At 44.8% G+C, this 23,478-nt stretch overlaps 1 protein-coding gene across 5 annotated transcripts in view; it reads left to right on the forward strand.

Annotated features, from left to right (window-relative positions):
- Positions 1-23,478, forward strand: part of RASAL2 (RAS protein activator like 2) — a 260,823-nt gene that overhangs the window by 90,419 nt on the left and 146,926 nt on the right. For 2 of the 5 annotated variants that reach the window (XM_077275983.1, XM_077275984.1), the window contains exon 1: positions 868-1,789. The exons of 2 other annotated variants lie outside the window; for them this stretch is intronic. In XM_077275983.1, coding sequence (XP_077132098.1) covers positions 1,189-1,789 — 601 coding nt within the window. In that variant the 5' untranslated portion in view covers positions 868-1,188. Of the gene's footprint in view, positions 1-865; positions 1,790-23,478 lie in introns of those variants that run through there. One more of the 5 variants, XM_077275985.1, reaches the window with a different exon arrangement.

Raw genomic sequence — 23,478 nt, forward strand, 5'->3', positions numbered from 1 at the left:
AGCTACAGCAGTTACATCAATAGTGTGAAGTTGTCTGACAGCGAAAGCATAACCCTTCTCAGTTTCCAACGGCAACCAGAATTCTGAAAGCAGATATGACCTATAAAATAAGGAAAATTCAGTTTAAAAATAGGAAGACAAAAATACCAGTTCTGCCAAAGTTGCTTCTTTATGTAGATTCAAACTTTGCAAAAATTGCTTTCATTTTAAGTTTGTGACCTAAACTGTGGCCAGTACAGAAAGCCGCACACTCTGAATTATACTTCTGTCCATTTATATTAACAAACCGTCCCCTAAGGTACCTCCGAATATTAGAGGGGTTGTAACAAGCTTTTCAGTTATCCCCTGTCCTATTAAGGGTGGATCATGTAAAGGGATTTGTCCAGGGCAGAGAAGTTACTAGGTGATAACCTATAGATTTGTGGAGGTCCGACTGCCATCAGCAGAACCGCTCAGGCGGCACACCGGTTGACCTAAAATACTGTCCTATGAAAGTGCAGCAGATTTCAACTACTAGTCCGTGCTCATAGTAGCCAAACCAGACTTGTTTCCCTTGCATAAAGCAGCATATTAATCTGACAGATCTTCTTTAGAACAGCTGTGGAATTTTATATTTTTTGTAGCGTTTTTATGCGATATCTGGAACGTCCTCCTCTTCACACGGCATGTAGATCTGATCTTTTATCAGCCAACCTACTATTCTTGGCGTTAATACATTTTCCGTATGTTATTAGGTGTCACTTCTTTGTGTTGTTCTAACCTTTCTTTTTCATACAACTCGATGGAACAACAGTAAGTTAATTTTAGTGTCTGTTTTCAGCTTGAAAACTATTTTTTTTTTATTGCCATAGATTTTCACATAATGCCGAACTGAGCTAGGTTTCGCATGACTGTCAGTGGTTCTGCATTTTCTTTGTACTCATTTCCTGTAGACCTTTTAAAAAGAAAAGGTTTGTTGAGGAAGTGATAGTTCATATAGGCCGGTGTTTCATTAGTGCAGAGAGACGGCGTGGGTTCACGGCACTTGGTGAGTGCTGCTACTGGTGCTCGGCTCCGGGACACATCGCTCCAGTCTCTCCTAAGCTGGATGTTCATTTTCTACAGTACAATGGATTTTAAAGTTTGGGGAACTTGACTTGTACATTAAGCAAGAAGAGACAGCAACATAAAAAATATATAATTAACAGTATGGAACGGATAAACCTGTTCAGAAAAAAGAGGCTTTCGGGTCATGTTGTACTTGAACGATCCATATCCGCACCAGTTGGAGTGGAACCCAAAAAAGAACCTAATGGATTACACAATTATCATTGGCATTATCGCGTACGGTCAAAGCCAGCTTTTCTCCGACATCCTTTCTTTGGAAAAACTCTTGAAAGGAGAAGCCAATCTGTTTCAAGACTCAACTTTAGGACAGATTATGATAACCCGCCTAACCATCATCCAGTTGCTCCACAAGATGAAGAAGAACCTGAGTTTATCTTCACACGTAAACTCTATACTCGCCACAAGGTCTCCAGTTTAGGAAGAACCCTGGAGATAAACAGAGGAACATCACCCCTTAGTAGACCAGTCAAGAGGGTTACTTTTGAGAGGTCCTCATCCGAACCATCTGGTCCACCACCATGGACGAGCAGCCATAGGCATCCTTCAATGCGGAGAATTCATTCTTTGGATTCTGGTCAACGTGGACTCTTTCATCGTAGAATATTTTCTGCTTTTTCCAGTAGCTTCTCTAAAGTGATTGGCTCAACTAGAGACATCCCGGCATCTATTGAAGAGGAGGAAGGTAAGAAAAAGCATCATATATGGTCCCATTGAGGTTCTGAAACGCTACGCTTTTACCATTACGTGACAGTAGCTAAAATGAGGAGACACTGCAGCAGATCAAAACACAACCATGTTGCATAGCCACCAGTTGACCTGGATTTGTTACTATATGTTAACTGTATAGCACAATTTTTGCTATTTTTGGATATCACAAAATCTTTCAGGAAGCCAAACATTGAAGTTTGAAACTGCTCCTTGTAAAATACGTTGTTTTTTTATTATTGAGATATTCTATACCAATAATTATTTTTGCGGTTTTGGCTATACTTATTGATGGTCCTCCCAATAGCGGGTTTAAATTTCTTAGACCGCCTGCAGTTCACTCATCATCCATAGTCTTATATTTGACAGACGTTCGGACTTGTATAATTGCACATTTTATTTTATATTCAGCAGAACCAAAATTAATATTTTGAAGAGCAAGGGAATTCAGATACTGAGAATTCTGCCATTGGAATTGGTGGTTTAGGTCTTTGGATGCTTGTCAGATTATTTGGGGTAATACAAAGCTGGACAAGTGGTTTTCTTTTTTGCAGATCACTTTTTGGTTTGTTTTCTGCTCATTTCAATAGCTGTTATTCTCTAGCCACTAAAGACGTCAGGTTGGCTTTTCAACTAGTTGTCCATTTTGACAGCTCTTGGGGTGCATTCAGACCTTCGTGCAAATCTGTCTGAGATCGGACTTCAGTTCACAGACTGGCCACGGGTCTCCTGACCTGAGCGTGAGAGTGTCCGAGAAATATATGAAGCTGTCACGCTACGGTCGGGAGACCTGTGGCCAGTTCATGCATTGTGGTCCGATCTCAAACACGGACGTCTGAGACTAAGTGCACCCTTAGTGTGGTGATCATCATGAGCGAGATCTCTGGGGAAAGGTCTTCTAGCCATTGCTGGAGCATGGTAGTATGATGGCCATTTAAATCCATGACTATCTCTGTAACATATGGACATGCCAGACTTGACAGCCACTGATATGAGGACCCCCCCCCCCAATAGTTCATATTGGCAAGGCTTGCCCTACTGATATTGCCCATTTAAGGGGAGCTTTCCATATTATAATGTAATATTGGTAGGATATCCCATCAGTTGAGATCTGACCTCTGGGTGGGGCGGCCTTTCATCGAGTCTGTAAATTAAGGTTGGAAGTGCCACTACAAATGGAAAGATTGTGAAGGGAGCCTCAGTGCTGCAGCCAAGACTGGTGGTGACCCAGTGATCAGGAAGTGATGGCATATCCTAAAGATTGGAATGCCCTTTTCTTTCTTTCTTATAAGATTTTTCAATTCCAAGCCAAAAGTCCCAGACTTTGAATGTGTATTGCACAATGTATCTTCGATCAGGTAACTGTATTCAGTGTCTAATTTTATACAGGTAGTTAAAACACAATGATTAATCGGCCGGGTGCAGCGCTGCCAGCTCAGTGCTATTTCTTAATGAGAATGTGTTTGAGTCATGACGATCCTCTAAGTAAATGCTTGTGTATTATACAAAGGCCATTGGATTCTTTTCAAAGCTTTCACTAGATCTACAAATGACTATTGATTGTAGCTGCTCCTTACATCTTCTCATTGCCTGTTCTTGAAGAAGTCATCACTTCACAAAAAGGCAAGTCAGTGACACAAAACGTGAGCGTTCTGGTATAGTAACAGCAATTTATAAGAAAACCGGATTGAAATAGATCTCATTATATATAACAAATCTATGTGAAATATTGTTATAAAGGGAGATCTGGCCCTTTTTGTGTTCAGAATGTACAACTAGAGTTGTGAAGACTAACAATGGTGGCGTTGTCTTCCTTCCAGGTGTAGAATATGGACCATGCCTTGGAAGATCTTACGGTAGATCGGCACAGGAGCAGAGCAAATTGCGCTTGCACGTGTCTTCTAACCAGCGGGGCAAACACAATATTTGCACTGCTGTGAGAATGACGTATGGGACATCATCCATATCGGTCAAGGGCAGAGCGGGAGGCGTTAGTAGGCTCACATCAGATGCTGAGCATGGTCTGGAGATGCTCATCTGACCATTCAGAGCTCGTTGATTAAAGTAGGACTTTATAAACCTTCAAAATTATTTTTACGCGGGGTGCAGGGGTGCAATAGACAGGTTGGTAAAAAAAACAAATATAATGCATAAGGAGAAACTGGTAAGAAAATCCGATGAAGTTGTATTACCATCATCATAGGAACTTGGTCCCACACTTGCACCACTCTACTTCTCTCTGACATGGACAACATATGTGAGAAGACATGGAATCATGTGAACAGACAAAAACACGTTTCGCGGAGTGAGTTCTAGTCCTCTTCCTCTCTGAAGAGGCATTATTTAGTTACCCAGAGGAGCATTGCATGGCCTATAAGTCTCTTCATACTGGCATATCAGACTCCATAAGGAGAAAAGTTACCCCTTCAAACCCAGTCCGAGGCATCCCATACAGCCAAATCAGATGTCATTTTACACCCAGAAACATCACGTCTGTAAATTGAGATTCTGGTTTGGCTTTTATCCGAAGTCATCTGGCAGAGGTCGTTAAAGGGTCTCTGTCGGCACAGAATGTCTGTTGAAACCAAGCACAGGCGCTCGGTGCACCATGGTGTAGCCAGTCATTTATATACACCTTCCCACCTGTTTGTTTTCCCTCTGTCTGTACCCCTCTCTTCTTTGATTGACATCTGTGGCGTCATAGAGCCAGAGAAGGGCGGAGGTAGATGGAAGCCAAGCAGGTGGGAAGGTGTAGTTAAATGATTAGCCACACCATGATGCACCTGTACTTTTGTTTCAACAGTCATTTTTCACTGACAGTCCCTTTAAAGGGTTAATATTGACTTTTAGGATTCCAACTTCAATAGGTGGTACTAGAGTTCAAGTCCTCTTTGAAGAGGCACTTTGGTGACATAGACGAACATGTCTGTGAACAGATGGTTTGGGGTCGTGAAGATTTGCTATACTAACCAGGCGATTTCACCTCGATCATGCAGTTGAAGTGGGAACAGGTACAATACATTAATTCAGCTGAAGTACAATTCCTAGTTGATGAAAAAGCAGCAAGGAATGATGGGTCTGCTCAGGGTGATGACAATTATTTAGTGCGTTTCATAATTAGTTATTTGTAAACAGAAAAATTAAAATGCGGCCTCATTGCACGGTGCATTATTCGTACCGGCAGATGGCAGTTCAGTGTGTGGGGCCATTGCATCTTTAATGCATGAATATATAATTCTGATGGAACAGCCTGATAATTGCTTTCTGCTTTCCACTGCTAATTAGTGGGACTTTTTCTGAGCATCGCTTCCATTGTCATGCTACATTTAATACCATCCTTAAACCTCCTCGGCCTGCTTGAAAATGAAAATGCCCACGAGTAATGTTGTAAATTTGCCTTTTGTCCTTTTCACGGAGTCGCAAAAACCCATAATACGGACTGTTTTCAAAACTGTGTATATTTGGATAACGGAGCACCTTGTGGATTCAGGCTGAGGCTCCTTGGGGGCCAGGAGATAATTAGAGGAGTAGGCGCTCATTAAAGAGTTCTGCACTAGTGTTTGCCACAGACAGATCTCCAGGTGTTGATGGGGCACAGATGCCAAAATTTAAAAAAAACAAGATACAGATGGTAAATTTTAAAAATAAATAAAACACAAATTAAGAATAGACTTAAAGGGATTCTTATGAGGAAACTTTTTTTTTTCCACCTTTTGGAAAACAGCCCTAAAATATTCTGTGTGGATAGCTGAAGAACGTGAAGACAACAATGTAATTATCTCGGAACTCGCACAATAAACCGGAAAATGGGCTATACTGTATATGCTCAAATGAGCTTCTAAAAGTCCAGATGGACTACTTCTCTGAGCTTAAGCCCCTCTATATGCGTTAAACTAATATCAGACAAACCTACCAATATCAATGGGTTCTGACGACGCTCTGTGTATGGGGGCACCGGCCAACTGATCGTTGGGGGGAGATGTCTATCAGGCATGTCCAACTTTTTTCTCCAAAAGCTAAGCTGCCAGCAGAGATGCCGGTCAGAGGTTTTCTTGTAGTGAGCACAGGAGCTTTCAGTCAAACAAGGGCACCTGTGTATGGGAAAGGCGGCCAAGATGGCTATCGGCCAAACTATACGAATGAGCATCATGCAGCTGACAGCCATCTAATTTGTATGGCTGGCTTGAAAAGTTTTGGGGGATTCAATACAATGAAAAAGATAAGCTACTGTATATGCCGGCTTACTACAGGGTAGTGGAGCGATAATAATTACATAGCTGGAATCTGTGTCTCTTCAGCTAACCATACATTATAGATGTCCTTCATGAGGTTTATTTGGCCTTTAAGAAAATTCGTCAGAAATAAGACCTAGCCAGAAAATAAGTCCTAGTATGATTTTACAGGACTTTTGAGTATGCTTTGCATATAAGCTCTACTCAAAAAATAATCCCTGGTTACAGTCAGGACCAGTGTTTGGGAGGGGGGAGGCAAACTGGTCAGTTTTCCAGGGCCTTCACTCTTAAGGGCCTCCAGAATTTCCATTTCGAGCTTAAAAGGGCTTTAGGACCTTTGGTGACATCACAGTTATGTAACCATGATGTCACCAAAATACCTATACCTGCAGGAGTTTAGAGGAACGAAAGAGGAGACAGGCAGGTTTGCAGGGCCATGTTAGGGGAGGATCGGGCAATTTTCCAGGGTCCCAAATCTTAAAGATTCCCATCGTTTCTATTCTGAGATTAAGACTGCTTAAGGACCTTTGGTGACATCATAGTCATGTAACGATGATGTTACCAAAGGTCCTTTAGCTGCAGGAGTCTACTGAAGAGGAGACAGGCTGGTATGTACTAGGTGTAGTGTGTGCATACATGTGTATGTGTAGTGTGTGTGTATACAGGTCCTTCTCAAAAAATTAGCATATAGTGTTAAATTTCATTATTTACCATAATGTAATGATTACAATTAAACTTTCATATATTATAGATTCATTATCCACCAACTGAAATTTGTCAGGTCTTTTATTGTTTTAATACTGATGATTTTGGCCTACAACTCCTGAAAACCCAAAAAACCTGTCTCAATAAATTAGCATATCAAGAAAAGGTTCTCTAAACGACCTATTACCCTAATCTTCTGAATCAACTAATTAACTCTAAACACATGCAAAAGATACCTGAGGCTTTTAAAAACTCCCTGCCTGGTTCATTACTCAAAACCCCCATCATGGGTAAGACTAGCGACCTGACAGATGTCAAGAAGGCCATCATTGACACCCTCAAGCAAGAGGGTAAGACCCAGAAAGAAATTTCTCAACAAATAGGCTGTTCCCAGAGTGCTGTATCAAGGCACCTCAATGGTAAGTCTGTTGGAAGGAAACAATGTGGCAGAAAACGCTGTACAACGAGAAGAGGTGACCGGACCCTGAGGAAGATTGTGGAGAAGGACCGATTCCAGACCTTGGGGAACCTGAGGAAGCAGTGGACTGAGTCTGGTGTGGAAACATCCAAAGCCACCGTGCACAGGCGTGTGCAGGAAATGGGCTACAGGTGCCGCATTCCCCAGGTAAAGCCACTTTTGAACCATAAACAGCGGCAGAAGCGCCTGACCTGGGCTACAGAGAAGCATCACTGGACTGTTGCTAAGTGGTCCCAAGTACTTTTTTCTGATGAAAGCAAATTTTGCATGTCATTCGGAAATCAAGGTGCCAGAGTCTGGAGGAAGACTGGGGAGAAGGAAATGCCAAAATGCCTGAAGTCCAGTGTCAAGTACCCACAGTCAGTGATGGTGTGGGGTGCCATGTCAGCTGCTGGTGTTGGTCCACTGTGTTTCATCAAGGGCAGGGTCAATGCAGCTAGCTATCAGGAGATTTTGGAGCACTTCATGCTTCCATCGGCTGAAATGCTTTATGGAGATGAAGATTTCATTTTTCAGCACGACCTGGCACCTGCTCACAGTGCCAAAACCACTGGTAAATGGTTTACTGACCATGGTATTACTGTGCTCAATTGGCCTGCCAACTCTCCTGACCTGAACCCCATAGAGAATCTGTGGGATATTGTGAAGAGAAAGTTGAGAGACGCAAGACCCAACACTCTGGATGAGCTTAAGGCCGCTATTGAAGCATCCTGGGCCTCCATAACATCTCAGCAGTGTCACAGGCTGATTGCCTCCATGCCACGCCGCATTGAAGCAGTCATTTCTGCCAAAGGATTCCCGACCAAGTATTGAGTGCATAACTGAACATTATTATTTGATGGTTTTTGTGTTTGTTATTAAAAAACACTTTTATTTGATTGGACGGGTGAAATATGCTAATTTATTGAGACAGGTTTTTTGGGTTTTCAGGAGTTGTATGCCAAAATCATCAGTATTAAAACAATAAAAGACCTGACAAATTTCAGTTGGTGGATAATGAATCTATAATATATGAAAGTTTAATTGTAATCATTGCATTATGGTAAATAATGAAATTTAACACTATATGCTAATTTTTTGAGAAGGACCTGTATATACACGTGTATGTATATATGTGTATGTGTGCATACATGAGTGTGTGTATATGTATGCGCATTGTGTGTGTATGATGACATGATCATATTTGAATAAATGTTTGTTTTTTTTGGTTTAAGAATAAATGTGGATGGTTGTCATCCCCTGAAAATAAGTCCTAACCCATTTTTGGAGCAAAATTTAATTTAAAAACCCAGTCTTATTTTCGGAGAAACGCAAACTTTCATATAAAAAGTTTATCATTTAGTTATAAGTTTATCTTCATGTATTTTTAGTTACAAGTTTTTGGAAATCTGTGCGTCATTCAAAATGATTTCTATAACACTAGAATTTTTCAAAATCTCCTGCCCCAAAACTGACGCTGTATTGCTGTATACAGTGGGCCAGGCAGTTTTATCGTGTGTTACAGAGGTTGCAACCTCACAAAAAAATGATTTATGTATTACTGAAATGTATGATCAGGTTTATTCATCACAGCGAAGATTTTCTCACGTTTGTTTTTATCTATTCTCTTCAGTTCTTGTGATGTAATTTATCGAGACAGAGGGGAAGCATGTACGGTTTGTGAATAGTTGTGAGAACAATCTGTCCACTCATTTGTCTAATTTATGTGATATTGGATAAATAGAAAAGCTCGGTAGTGTCAAAACATTGTTCTTAACCTATGAGTGAATAAAAAGTCAGACTTATTTCCCATTGTTTGTCTATATCGATCACAGCTGTCTGACTTATGTATTTAAAAAGAGGGTCTCATGATCTTAAATGGGTATAATTGCAAAGTGCTTTTAGGTTAGGTGCCTATAATATCAGCCATGGCTAGTCTATCAGAGGTGGCTGATTTCCCAATCAAAGAGCTCAGAGTTTACCGACCCTTTGTTAAAGATCTTGTAAGCGACGACACCAGAAGTCAATGGAATAATATCTTTGGGCAAATCAACAATGAAGTTACTGGACAAGGTCTTCTAATCAAGGAACATTTCACGAGTGACAAAGACACAGCTCGTATATAGTTTGGTCTTTTCTATGGTAACATACTGATGAGATACATGGACAACAAAGAAATAAGACAGAAGAAGAATCAAAATGTGGTGCTGGAGAAGGATGTTATCAATACCATGGATGTGAAGAAGAACAAAAAAAAAACACAACAATTTTGGAACAAATGAAGCCAGACATATCACTCAAAGCAATGATCACCAAGCAGATCATACGAAGAGATCACTCTCTGGAGAAGGACATCATGGTCAGAAGAATTGAAGGAATACGGTGAAGAGGAAGACCAGCAACCTTGATGACGTGATACAATCAAGATAACGGCGGAGAAGACGCTGGTGGACCTATCCAGTCCTTGCACAAGATCAATCTACCTACTGATCATTCATCCATCAGGTTATCATGGCTTGAGATCAAGCCAAAAGCTGTTGGAGGAAAAAACCCAACAGCACTAAAGTTAGCTGGATAACTGGATCCGGCAGCTTCAGTATCACTGACCTCTTCTGATGCTGAAGAGGCACAGCTGTCTCTATTGACAGCATCGGAAAGATCCCAGTTCAGGCCATTGGCTCTACCATGCCACTTGTCCAAATTGTCAATCCTCAGGAGCAGTCCCTCTCTCCTCCAACCCTCTCGGCAAACAGTCAGCCAGGAACCAGGGGAGTAATTAGCTGAAGATTGAACTTGTGAAAACTCCTTTAATATCTCCCCCTCTATCTGTCCTCATCTGTTTTGCTATCTATCCCGTCTCATATGTCTTATCGATCTCATGAAAGTTCCTTGTGCACAGCTCCTTCTGTATGTTCTTGCCACATCATCATTAGCTCACTGCTTAGTAATGTGGCTAGTAATGCGTCGTGTCATTCCTTGAGTCAGTTGTGATTTACATTTGAGCTCATCGGGAAGAAACTGCAGCTTTTTCTGGCTTTGAGGCAGTAAGGGTCTTTCCACTGCTCATCAGTAAGTCAGCCTCGCTAGCTAGGAGATGATTTGTTGCACGTAGTTGATGTGGGCATGGGTATTTTTACCTGTTGAATTCACCTGTTCTGTAATTCCTTTAATGCTTCCTAAACTGTCGTCCTCTCATACAACATGTTAACATATCTACAATATTGTTGACTTGTACTTGTTGCTGTGCAGATTTTTGGAAACTACACCTTCCAAAATTCTTTGGGCACTGGTTATTTTTTTAATTCATTCTGTCACCAGTTCCGATAGATAGATAGATAGATAGATAGATAGATAGATAGATAGATAGATAGATAGATAGATAGATGATAGATATATATTTCAGCTAGTATTACCTGATTTAGTCACTCCCCGTTCCGTGTTAAATACATGGGTTTTTTTTGTCTCTGAAGGGGTTCACCAAAACTTACTGCATTATGACATTGCAGGGGTGGCATCACTGAAGTCCTCCGCTGGAGGAAGATGGAAACTCCTATCACAGATGGTGATGATAACTGTACAGTTCCTGGCACAGTTATAATGTAGGAGATCACAGTTCAGCCTTCCTGACTGGATAATTGTAATAGCTTATTTATGGGATTGTAGTGTAGAGGATAATCATATTGTCTTCCCAGCTGATGAAACTGGTACTGTCTATTGCCACTCATGTCCTCGTGTGATAGTGCCTTATGAGATTGATAGCAGAGCATGGAAGAATAAAATGTGGCATTTGAGCTTGGAATCAAGATAGAGGCTAAATTACATGGAAGTAAGTACACTATATGTAAAAAAAAAAATAAAGCTGCAAAAATGCAGCAAACATTTTTGGGGAATAAAACTAACTTTAGTAAAACATGTACTGTACACAAAGCATACATGTAATCCACACCTCCCAAAAGTGACAAAAAGCCGCAAAACTGACACTTCAGGTCTATGCCCATAGTAAGAAACATAATATTCCCTGTGATCTTTCATTGCTTCGTGGTTCACATGTTACTCTTCAATATGTACTGGGTTGTGAGAGCCACTTCCCCATAATGAGTATATAAACAGCGTCGCCTTTCTCCTGCTCGGGCACGGTGACGAGAGCCATGTGGGATTCTTCTTGCCAGCCAGGAACCATTGGGCATTATAAAAGGCTCACTATGCCACCCTGTACACCAGATGTATGGCACTCAGGGTGGCCGTCACAGACCTGGATGTGATACCTGCTGCACAGGCTCAGAAGTGTCTACGCTTCCTGTTACAGTATGTACAGGTGTAGCCTATGAAAGGGACGTGTATTCCTCTGTAGGGTCACATTACTCATGGATGACAGAATCGGGTTGGCTCGCAGTGCTCTGTGACTCAGAAATGTTGGTCTTGTGGTTGTAGTTGTGTATATTTCTTCTCTGAAAGAGGCGTCTGTTCCATCCCCTCCGACAGCTGGCATTCCTCTGGTAAACGTATCCGGATCTGTGCTGCAGCCCTGACAGGTTGATCTCTAGGGTTCACGTGTCAAGTAGGCAGTGTGACGGTGGCAGCAGCCCTATGAAAACACCATGCACGGCTAGTCAGTCACCAAACTGCCCTTTGATATTTATACCCAGCGGGAAACTTCTTGTCGTGCACAGTCTGGGATGGCAGCATGGCACCGTGCCACATAGTAGCTTTTTTTTCCCAATACTCTTGCGCGGTGATGAAAATTAATTAAGCAATGTTTGTCGAGTCTCACCGCACTTAGCAACAGGGATTACTCCGCTCAAATATGTTGATGTAGTGCTCTCATTATATACTAGATATGTAGGGCCATGTGTGCGTTTTGGGGCTCTCAAATCTTCCCAAATAATACTAAGACTACCACTTTGGTTTGTGGCATGTTGGCCATGTAAATTAAAAAAGTTTTTAACCACATTTTTCTCTGCATCCCACCCAATGATTCAATATAATGCTCTACATAAGGACTGTTTCAGATTTCCATTATTTATGGTCCAATATGGAACACAACATGCGGATTCGCTGCGGGTTCTGATCCAAAGTCAACAGTCTGATAAATACTTATAAGCTGTTGAGCTCAGGTCCACAGGCCTATGGCCAGTCCAGACTTCGCGTTTGATACTCTGGCCATGAATGTCGGGAGTGTGAAAACTGCCTTATGCCGGTTTCCCCTCATTTGTAAAATATGATCCGTGCTCAAATATGAGTACCAAGCCTGATCTCCATGTCTCCTGACCTAAGCTTACTGCCTCATATGCCCAAGGAAACCCACTCAAGCATGTAGAAAGCATACCCCTAATGCCCCCTTACTTAATCAATTAACGTCAGCTGAACCCACCCAAATATTGACAGGTTCGGCCGACAGTTTAATGTGTATATTTACATCTCGACTGTCCACCAGCAGATGATGTTGGGGGACAGAAGGATTTGGCATGTTCGGTTTCGGACTTCCGATCATTTGTTCTCTTAGAGAGCCCTGGAGCGCTCGGCCACCTCAGCGCTGCGGTGTATGAGAGAATTAGGCAATATACGGTAGGTGCCGGCTGAGCGATCAAGCCAAACCTTTATAAGAGTTCTCTAGCCCCTTATTTGTCACCTGGATATGTTTGTCATGGGTACGTACAGTACGTGTCTGGGATTTTTATGACTGTGATCCTTTTTTCCAGATGAACAATTTTAAAAAGTCAAACAATATGTCTGGTTGACCACCACTGTCCTGCATGCTATGACCTGGTGACACCTGCTTCAGATGTTTTAGAATCTGTCGTTAGAAGCAGAAAAGATGATTTATGGACCATGAAGTCTACTGCGGACATATCTGCTAGCCTGTGAGATAAAGGATCTGCCTCATCTATTCTTACTGTAGTATCCGATTTCCCGGCTGCTCGTGGTCAGTTCTGCTTTGAAGGCCTTGTTAACGTGCGAGTCAAAAAGGTCTTTCTTAACAAGGAGGTTAAATTTGGTTTTAGGTGCAATTGGCATATTCTCTGACTGATAGTCCTCTCAGCCTGAGGTTCTTATCAGCAGACAAATCTTTGTTTCACTGCTTACAAGTAACTGGCTAACGGGAACTGCGCCCTCTTTCCCTCGTACTGAGAGGTTTCCTGGGTTCAGCATAATTCCTAATAATTACTCGAGTCGTGCTGTGCCTTTTTATTGTACAAGGATCAGAGAGCGGGATTGTGGAAGGACTTATTACATGAATATTATCCGTTGTGTAAAAAAGGACTGCCTTTAACTTTTAAGAATATTTCATAAGCTGATTAGACTGTCTGCTATCATATTCTTTTGGATGCAATGAAAGACTAGATTAAAGTTTTGTCTCTAGACTTTCTATTGAATCCATACTCTGCTCTGTGCACGCTTTGGCCTTTTGATGTGCGCGCTTTGGCCTCTTGATGTGCGCGCTTTGGCCTCTTGATGTGCGCGCTTTGGCCTCTTGATGTGCGTGCTTTGGCCTCTCTGTGCGCCCTTTGGCCTCTTGACGTGCGCCCTTTGGCCTCTTGACGTGCGCTCTTTGGCCTCTTGATGTGCATGCTTTGGCTTCTTGACTTGGGGCGCCTGAGCCCATTTATATGTATAAATACATGTCTGTTCAATATTAAGGACTGGCGCTGCAATATTTAATGCGTATTCTGATTTATGGGTCGGTCTTCTTTTCCTTTTTCACGTATTAATTCAACGACTGTCTGGGATTTCAGCCATCACATGCCATATATCTAACTACTGGTTACACGTACCTCTACATTGATATAATTGCTTATGCTGTTATACATCTGTTATTTCCCTTGTATTTTTTTTCTATATCTTCATAAATAGAAAGGGGTTCTTTACAGTTGGAGCAATTAGACTGTGGACTGCCCTACCAAAAGAGGTAGTAATGTCAGATTTTATCAGCATTTATAAAAGGATCGGATGCTTTTCTCACAGCAAATACATTATTGGTAATAAATAATTTAAAAAAATCTAATCTTTTTCATGGTAATAAATAATCTAGCGATAGAGAATGTATAACTGGTGGATAAAGGGTGAACTTGATGGACCTGTATCTTTTTTTTTTCTTTTTTTTTTTTCAACGTATGTAACTGTATATGAGCAGTGCGCTTTGGCTTCCCCGGTGGTGCACTTGTGACTTTCTGAGCTGCGTTCTTGTGGCCTTGTGAGCTGCATGCCTGTGGCCTTGTGAGTGGCCCACTTGTGGCCTTGTGAGTGGTCCGCTTGTGGCCTTGTGAGTGGCCCGCTTGTGGCCTTGTGAGTGGCCCGCTTGTGGCCTTGTGAGTGGCCCGCTTGTTGCCTTGTGAGCTGCGTGCTTGTGGCCTTGTGAGCTGCGTGCTTGTGGCCTTGTGAGTGGCCCGCTTGTGGCCTTGTGAGAGGCCCGCTTGTGGCCTTGTGAGAGGCCCGCTTGTGGCCTTGTGAGAGGCCCGCTTGTGGCCTTGTGAGTGGCCCGCTTGTGGCCTTGTGAGTGGCCCGCTTGTGGCCTTGTGAGTGGCCCGCTTGTGGCCTTGTGAGTGGCCCGCTTGTGGCCTTGTGAGTGGCCCGCTTGTGGCCTTGTGAGTGGCCCGCTTGTGGCCTTGTGAGTGGCCCGCTTGTGGCCTTGTGAGTGGCCCGCTTGTGGCCTTGTGAGTGGCCCGCTTGTGGCCTTGTGAGTGGCCCGCTTGTGGCCTTGCGAGTGGCCCGCTTGTGGCCTTGCGAGTGGCCCGCTTGTGGCCTTGCGAGTGGCCCGCTTGTGGCCTTCCGAGTGGCCCGCTTGTGGCCTTCCGAGTGGCCCGCTTGTTGCCTTGTGAGCTGCGTGCTTGTGGCCTTGTGAGTGGCCCGCTTGTGGCCTTGTGAGTGGCCTGCTTGTTGTCTTGTGAGCTGCGTGCTTGTGGCCTTGTGAGTGGCCCGCTTGTTGCCTTGTGAGCTGCGTGCTTGTGGCCTTGTGAGCTGCGTGCTTGTGGCCTTGTGAGTGGCCCGCTTGTGGCCTTGTGAGTGGCCCGCTTGTGGCCTTGTGAGTGGCCCGCTTGTGGCCTTGTGAGAGGCCCGCTTGTGGCCTTGTGAGCTGCGTGCTTGTGGCCTTGTGAGTGGCCCGCTTGTGGCCTTCCGAGTGGCCCGCTTGTGGCCTTCCGAGTGGCCCGCTTGTGGCCTTCCGAGTGGCCCGCTTGTGGCCTTGCGAGTGGCCCGCTTGTGGCCTTGCGAGTGGCCCGCTTGTGGCCTTGCGAGTGGCCCGCTTGTGGCCTTGCGAGTGGCCCGCTTGTGGCCTTCCGAGTGGCCCGCTTGTGGCCTTCCGAGTGGCCCGCTTGTGGCCTTGCGAGTGGCCCGCTTGTGGCCTTGCGAGTGGCCCGCTTGTGGCCTTGCGAGTGGCCCGCTTGTGGCCTTGTGAGTGGCCCGCTTGTGGCCTTGTGAGTGGCCCGCTTGTGGCCTTGTGAGTGGCCCGCTTGTGGCCTTGTGAGTGGCCCGCTTGTGGCCTTGCGAGTGGCCCGCTTGTGGCCTTGCGAGTGGCCCGCTTGTGGCCTTGCGAGTGGCCCGCTTGTGGCCTTGTGAGTGGCCCGCTTGTGGCCTTCCGAGTGGCCCGCTTGTGGCCTTCCGAGTGGCCCGCTTGTTGCCTTGTGAGCTGCGTGCTTGTGGCCTTGCGAGTGGCCCGCTTGTGGCCTTGTGAGTGGCCCGCTTGTGGCCTTCCGAGTGGCCCGCTTGTGGCCTTCCGAGTGGCCCGCTTGTTGCCTTGTGAGCTGCGTGCTTGTGGCCTTGTGAGTGGCCCGCTTGTGGCCTTGTGAGTGGCCCGCTTGTGGCCTTCCGAGTGGCCCGCTTGTGGCCTTCCGAGTGGCCCGCTTGTTGCCTTGTGAGCTGCGTGCTTGTGGCCTTGTGAGTGGCCCGCTTGTGGCCTTGTGAGTGGCCCGCTTGTTGCCTTGTGAGCTGCGTGCTTGTGGCCTTGTGAGCTGCGTGCTTGTGGCCTTGTGAGTGGCCCGCTTGTGGCCTTGTGAGTGGCCCGCTTGTGGCCTTGTGAGTGGCCCGCTTGTGGCCTTGTGAGAGGCCCGCTTGTGGCCTTGTGAGCTGCGTGCTTGTGGCCTTGTGAGTGGCCCGCTTGTGGCCTTCCGAGTGGCCCGCTTGTGGCCTTCCGAGTGGCCCGCTTGTGGCCTTCCGAGTGGCCCGCTTGTGGCCTTCCGAGTGGCCCGCTTGTTGCCTTGTGAGCTGCGTGCTTGTGGCCTTGTGAGTGGCCCGCTCGTGGCCTTGTGAGTGGCCTGCTTGTTGCCTTGTGAGCTGCGTGCTTGTGGCCTTGTGAGTGGCCCGCTTGTTGCCTTGTGAGCTGCGTGCTTGTGGCCTTGTGAGCTGCGTGCTTGTGGCCTTGTGAGTGGCCCGCTTGTGGCCTTGTGAGAGGCCCGCTTGTGGCCTTGTGAGTGGCCCGCTTGTGGCCTTGTGAGTGGCCCGCTTGTGGCCTTGTGAGTGGCCCGCTTGTGGCCTTGTGAGTGGCCCGCTTGTGGCCTTGTGAGTGGCCCGCTTGTGGCCTTGTGAGTGGCCCGCTTGTGGCCTTGTGAGTTGCCCGCTTGTGGCCTTGTGAGTGGCCCGCTTGTGGCCTTGTGAGTGGCCCGCTTGTGGCCTTCCGAGTGGCCCGCTTGTTGCCTTGTGAGCTGCGTGCTTGTGGCCTTGTGAGTGGCCCGCTCGTGGCCTTGTGAGTGGCCTGCTTGTTGCCTTGTGAGCTGCGTGCTTGTGGCCTTGTGAGTGGCCCGCTTGTTGCCTTGTGAGCTGCGTGCTTGTGGCCTTGTGAGCTGCGTGCTTGTGGCCTTGTGAGTGGCCCGCTTGTGGCCTTGTGAGAGGCCCGCTTGTGGCCTTGTGAGTGGCCCGCTTGTGGCCTTGTGAGTGGCCCGCTTGTGGCCTTGTGAGTGGCCCGCTTGTGGCCTTGTGAGTGGCCCGCTTGTGGCCTTGTGAGTGGCCCGCTTGTGGCCTTGTGAGTGGCCCGCTTGTGGCCTTGTGAGTGGCCCGCTTGTGGCCTTGTGAGTGGCCCGCTTGTGGCCTTCCGAGTGGCCCGCTTGTTGTCTTGTGAGCTGCGTGCTTGTGGCCTTGTGAGTGGCCCTCTTGTGGCCTTGTGAGCTGCGTGCTTGTTGCCTTGTGAGCTGCGTGCTTGTGGCCTTGTGAGTGGCCCGCTTGTGGCCTTGTGAGTGGCCCGCTTGTGGCCTTCCGAGTGGCCCGCTTGTGGCCTTCCGAGTGGTGCTCTTCTCAGCATTCTTTTGAGCCATAAGTGAGGGCCTCAGGGAATTTAAAAGCCTAAGAAATATTTTTAGAAAACTGACTAACGTTTAGTTGCTCGCAGATTCCGATCATCATTTTTGCTGTGTGCCGTCAGTCTACAGAAAACACGAAGGCAACGCTGCAAAAAAAATGTCACCCTTCACTCGGCAGGTTCTCCAGATAGTTGCTATGACAACCCCACATCTTGTGTGACATGTACCTGAGCCCTGTACATTTTCCATTTTTCACGATTAGCTAATGTTAGGTTATCACAATAGATGTACAACGCAGGCTTCTGAGCGGTCACACTTAAAGGGATATCAAACCCAAAGATTAGATTCAAAAAACAAAAAGGGATAGATATAAAGGGTCAGTGGTCTACATGCTCCTGAAGCAAATGTCAGGCCTCTTCTGGCCCACAACTAGCCACAATCGTGACACCGCTAGTCACCAGAAATGCAAACCTGCTTGATTCCTGGGGACTCAATATTTGGTTTCCCTTTAGATAAAGTGTAGCAGGACATAAAAATCCCATCAGGAGGCATGGAAGGTGTGAACGGGCTCCACGCTGTGTGCCTGACACATGGGGTGAGGAGACCGGCTGGCACCATGCAGCAGGAAAGCCCCGGCGAGATTTTCTGACATGACACCTGCTGTCCTCAGGTGTATGCAGGTATCCCATGTAGCTATGGAGACGCCGTAATTGTGGAGATCGGCTAGAATTTCAGTGATGTCACCTCAGTTCCTCATTCAATGGAAGTGTTATAATAGGCCACAGCCAGAACATGAGCCGTCCTCAGAGCTCCCGGCCTTCTCCCATTGTGTCTCACGTGTAATTTATCTTGTGCAGCTTTTGTGCTTCAACAATAGATCCTGCTGTATTCACACTATAGGAAACCATATTGGAAGGCCGGAGCCGAGCGAGCGGCCTATGTGGCCACACGGTGAAACAAATGTTAGTCATAGCCTTCACTCTTCACTCCAAATATACACATGCTTGTATACATGCAAATATTAACATATATGTGTGTGACATCTATCTATATATGCATATACAGTGGGTATGGAAAGTATTCAGACCCCTTTACATTTTTCACTCTTTGTTTCATTGCAGCCATTTGGTAAATTCAAAAAAGTTCATTTTTTTCACATTAATGTACACTCTGCACCTCATCTTGACTGAAAAAACCCAAATGTAGTCATTTTTGCAAATTTATTAAAAAAGAAAGCTGAAATATCACATTGTCATAAGTATTCAGACCCTTTGTTAAACGGTCGTTCTCTAATGGGGGCTTTGCCTTTCAGAATGGGAAGCAGAATGTATCCACACCTTTTGTGCTGACATGCTTTCATTCATTCATTAATGACAGAACTATTCTCATGAATATTAAGCATGGCGTGACTAAAATTTCTCCCACAGGGCTGAATCTGAAAAGCTGAAAATGCATATTTCCATAATCTGTCGGTGGACGGAGCCTTTTGAGTTGAGCTCCTTGTTCTAAGTGTCTGTTTACATTACACAATCTGCAGCACCAAAACACCCGACTATCAGCTGCTTGTTGGCTGACCTGCGGTCATGTAACAGCTTGTGTATACAGGCCGACCCTGCTATAAATGTGCACACTGTTCTGTGGTAGATCATTCGGTGCTCATGGGCTGCCATTGTTTTCAGCAGTGCAGGTCCTTTTTACACCGGAAGATGCTCCACCAAGAACGATGATCTGTTGGGAAAATCAAAAGATCATTTCACCTGACGAACAAACGTTTTGCACGTTCTGGTGATCGGCAGCATTTTCAGACTGCACGATTAGGAGCAGGGCATTCCTAAGGACGTTAGCCTGATATACTGTATGACAATGTCCTCAGTACTATACATGTAATGGAGCGGATTTACTATTCTCCCCACTCTGCAAAATTGGTACTTCTGGTTTTTGACCTATTGATCAGCAGGGGGTTGGACCAGATGACCCAGGAGGTCCCTTCCAATTCTACCATTCTATGGTTATGAGTGTATAACTCTTCATGACTCTCTTAAACAGGAGGCAAGCTTTCACATGGAGAGGCATGGCTTAAAATGCAACAAGATGCGGCAAAATTTAGGCGCAAAGAAGTAAGCCAACCTACGGTATATAGGTGGTGTAAGGTTATACAAAATTGTCGACACTTGTGCCAAAATGATCCAGTTTGAGATGGACCGTTTATAACGTTTTACACATTATTCGTAAATCCGCCTAAAAATCTTAGACTGATAAATCTGCTGAAAAAATCCTTGAATTTCGAGTAATCCTAATGAAACCCTTTTTTTTTTTTTCCTTTTGCTATGATCACGTAAAATTACAGTCAAAAGTTGTCTTTACAGAGGAGAGTCTCTCGAAGCTGGCCAAGGTTGGAAGTTGGAAGAGAAAAATATCTGGTCTAGATCAGAGATAGTCTTTTTGGAGAAGTTCCATTTTTTTTGTAAGGAAAATTCAGATTTTAAGCAATTGAGATTTTTCCAATTATTTCGGGACCTCCTGAAAGTCGGGACAGTCCTACGAGGTGGGCCAGTTTTATATAACCGACCTCCACCCAATTTTCCTTCCAAAGCTTTATGGCGATTCAGATATTATTTATCCTAGCATTTTTTCTGACATCGTTTGCAAAGGGCAAAATTGCAATTTTCTGCAACTTTTCGACTTTGGTGGCTTCCTGTGAACTCTATTTTTTTTTTTTTCCAGAGCTGAGAAATTTGTTATCTCATTTGAAGCTGGAGACCATATGATATTCCTGGAAGAAACTCCTTGAATTTCACAATAATTTTGTTAAAACATGAATTTGTATTTTCTATGGTAGCGCATCTACGTGTGAGAATGAAATAGGATACTGGAATACGCCATAACCTTTAGTTACTTGTATGTCTCTCATGTATTAATGGATTTAGATCTGGATATAATCCCATATACGTAAAGCTGCGTTCACATCATATTGCTGGCATATCCTTTTTTTAACCCCTTAAAGGTGCCGTCAATACATTTTATTTGCTTAAAATTAGGCCCATGGTGGGGACCAAAAAGTGAAGATAAAATATATAAAAATATATATACACCTACTGAACATGCGCCACTTTTCCATACAGTTGCTGATGTCTCCTGGCTTCCTCTTCTGGTATGGGTTGTGGCAGAGGGCCCCTGCACTCAATCAGTGGCCACCGATTTGCAGCAGCGGTCCTGTCTGAGCCAGTAGAAAATCTTCAAGCTCTTGGATTTGTTTTACTGTAAGGGTCATAGGAAGCTCTGAACTTGGCTGTTGATCCTTTGATTGCTCATGCCCATAAACGCTGCATGAGGTTGGATCGAGACTTGTAGACCCCACTGCCGTTGGTCCTGGGGGCTGACAAACAGGGCTTTGGAGTCGGTAAGCCAAACCTCGGACTCCTGAATTTCCATGACTCCGACTCCAGCAAAATGGGCTCCGACGCCATGACTTAGACTCCACATCTCTGCCAGGGCTATGGAGTCAGTAAGCCAAACCTCCGACTCCTCAATTTCCAGGACTCCGATTCCAAATCTACCAAAATGGGCTCCGACTCCACGACTCAGACTCCACAGCCCTGCTGACAAAGCCGCTGCACTAGAAAAAAAAAATATACGTATCCTCAAACCAAATAAACCTCCCTATGGACTTGGGGTAGGTGCACACACAATTTTTTTAGGAGATTTTGGAGCAGAAACTCCAAAGTTCCAAAGTTTTGTTTCGTTACTTCTCTTTGATGACTACACGTTATATTAGTCTCCCGTCCACTTGACAAGAAGCTGAGGATGGTGCACATTAAATATACATAATCTCGTGTTATACTGTAACTGTAATGTACAAACAGCGGCGGCTGCCAAGTTTTATGCTGGAGCTCTGTTCACGGAAAGGGCAGAGAAGTCCTCTCTTGTCGCGCTTCCACGGACCAGTCATGCTGATGCTTTCTAATGATAAATATTGAATAAGATCACAAAACAGCTTTCTCCACTGCGTGTGACTGGCAGAAGCTAGTCTGCGCCAGGAGAAGCTAGATCTCACATCTCCCCCCTATAGGATGATGTACGCCCTCTTCTGCCCCCTTGCATCGTGCAGGTGCATTGCACATGACTGAGCCTAGTGCATTGCATGGCCAAATTCACACTTCCCATCCTAGACTTAGATTTCTGCTATTGTTTTATTTTGGGTTTTTTTTGATTAACCACAAAGAAGTCCCAGAGACAACGGAATAAATTCCTTACAAAAGCACGACTTGAATCATTTCTGTACGTAGGCACGGTGACTCAGTGGTTATTATCACCGCTTCTCAGAATTGGAGCTGTTGGTTGTGTAATATCTTCATGGCGTTTGCGTTTTCTCCCAGTGCTGGCGTGGTTTTCCTCCCCCATGCTCTAAAAATAAGCTTACATTGATGCATTTGTTCACTTTTGACATTCACATTTTGCAAATTTATACAGAAATAATCTACGCAAGAAGTTAAAGGGGCTGTTAAGATTGTAAATTGATTAGAGAAACAAGTAATTTTGCACTTTACTACTTATGAACAATCCTCTCTGTTCTTGAGAACCAAAGAACATACTGTATAATTGTAGAGTTTACTTCTCGTTGCCTAGTTGACCAGCCTCCACTGCAGTGTATCAGAGGTGGTCGCCTTCCAAGTCAATAGCACAGCGCTTGCAAGCTCTTTGTCGTACAGTTTACAGCTTGTTGGAGAAAATCAGCGGCTCAGCTGCCTGAAGATCGGAGCTGAGAATAACCATTTAAGCTGCATTTATTTGGACAGATTTCCTCCTCGAAGAGCAGGTTTGCCAATATAGCACGTTCATCGGTACTTATTTATACTATTATTCCCACAACATTACGTTCCTTCCTACCTGTACAATGGAAGTATGTTTCCTGTCGGCACTTGTGATGGTAGTGGTGCTTGTGTCAAGGGTTGACATCCCTCACCTAAATCTATATATGAAGACCGCCACTCGTGTAAGGCTTTGGTTAATCCGAAACTCGTCAGATCTGATCTTCTCAAGAATATGGAATAAACTTGGCCTTCATGTCAATGGAGCCCAATTCCAGATCCTTGTTTTTGAGATGGCTGGGGGACCAAGTGGTCATTCCTCCATCCCTTAGCGTTCAGTATATTCCTTGTCACATGGATAAGGGATAACCTGTCATGTTGGGAGTCACTCTTTAAGGCTCATTTACACAGATGATGCAGACTGTATGGGGACAAATAATACGATTCTTCTGTCCACAAAAAGTTTCCATTGTTATCTGCACATCCCCTCTTAACACGAGAGGAGGCTCTGCCAGCAATAATGCTTTTCAGGCTGCATGAATTATGCAATTCGCAAACAGTTGTCAACCAGCAGATCACTGCTATGTTTACACGAGCCATTGATTGGCAATTAGCGTTCTTATAAAGACTTGTTCTGCTGATTATCAGCCCGTGCAAAAGGGCATTGAAAGACCTGTCTCAATTGGCAAGTTTTCATCTATCATCGGGATAGTGTTCATCCACCAAGTTATCACCTATGAACCCCACCAATACTGAGACTTTGAAATACCCCATTAGAATGGAGCTATGGCTGTGGTTATGGTCGTCGCAGCCAAAAGTTTTGAGATTGACAAAACTTTTGGTTTTCACAAAGTTTGCTGCTTCAATTGTTGTAGTGGTAATTTGCATTAACTATCAGTTCTTATGAAGAGTGATCAGATGCAAATTGCAAAGTCATTCCTTACTGTGAAAATGAACTTAATTACAAAAAACCACATTCAAAGAGAGATTCAAGTGTTGTGAAGTAGGCATCCGAGCACCCAAGAAAGTCCAGCAAGTGCCATGACCGAATCCTAAAGAGGATTCAACTACGGGATCAGTTCATCACCAGTGCCGAGCTTGCTCAGAAATGGCAGCAGGCACAGTAAGTTGAAGGCTTTCGGAGGTTGGCCTGCTGTCAAGAAGGGCAGCAAATACAACATTTTTCGCCAAGAAAAACGTCAAGGACAGACTGACATTCTGAAGGAAGTCCAAGGATT

Source organism: Ranitomeya variabilis, chromosome 8 (assembly GCF_051348905.1).
Source record: "Ranitomeya variabilis isolate aRanVar5 chromosome 8, aRanVar5.hap1, whole genome shotgun sequence".
Lineage (NCBI taxonomy): Eukaryota > Metazoa > Chordata > Amphibia > Anura > Dendrobatidae > Ranitomeya > Ranitomeya variabilis.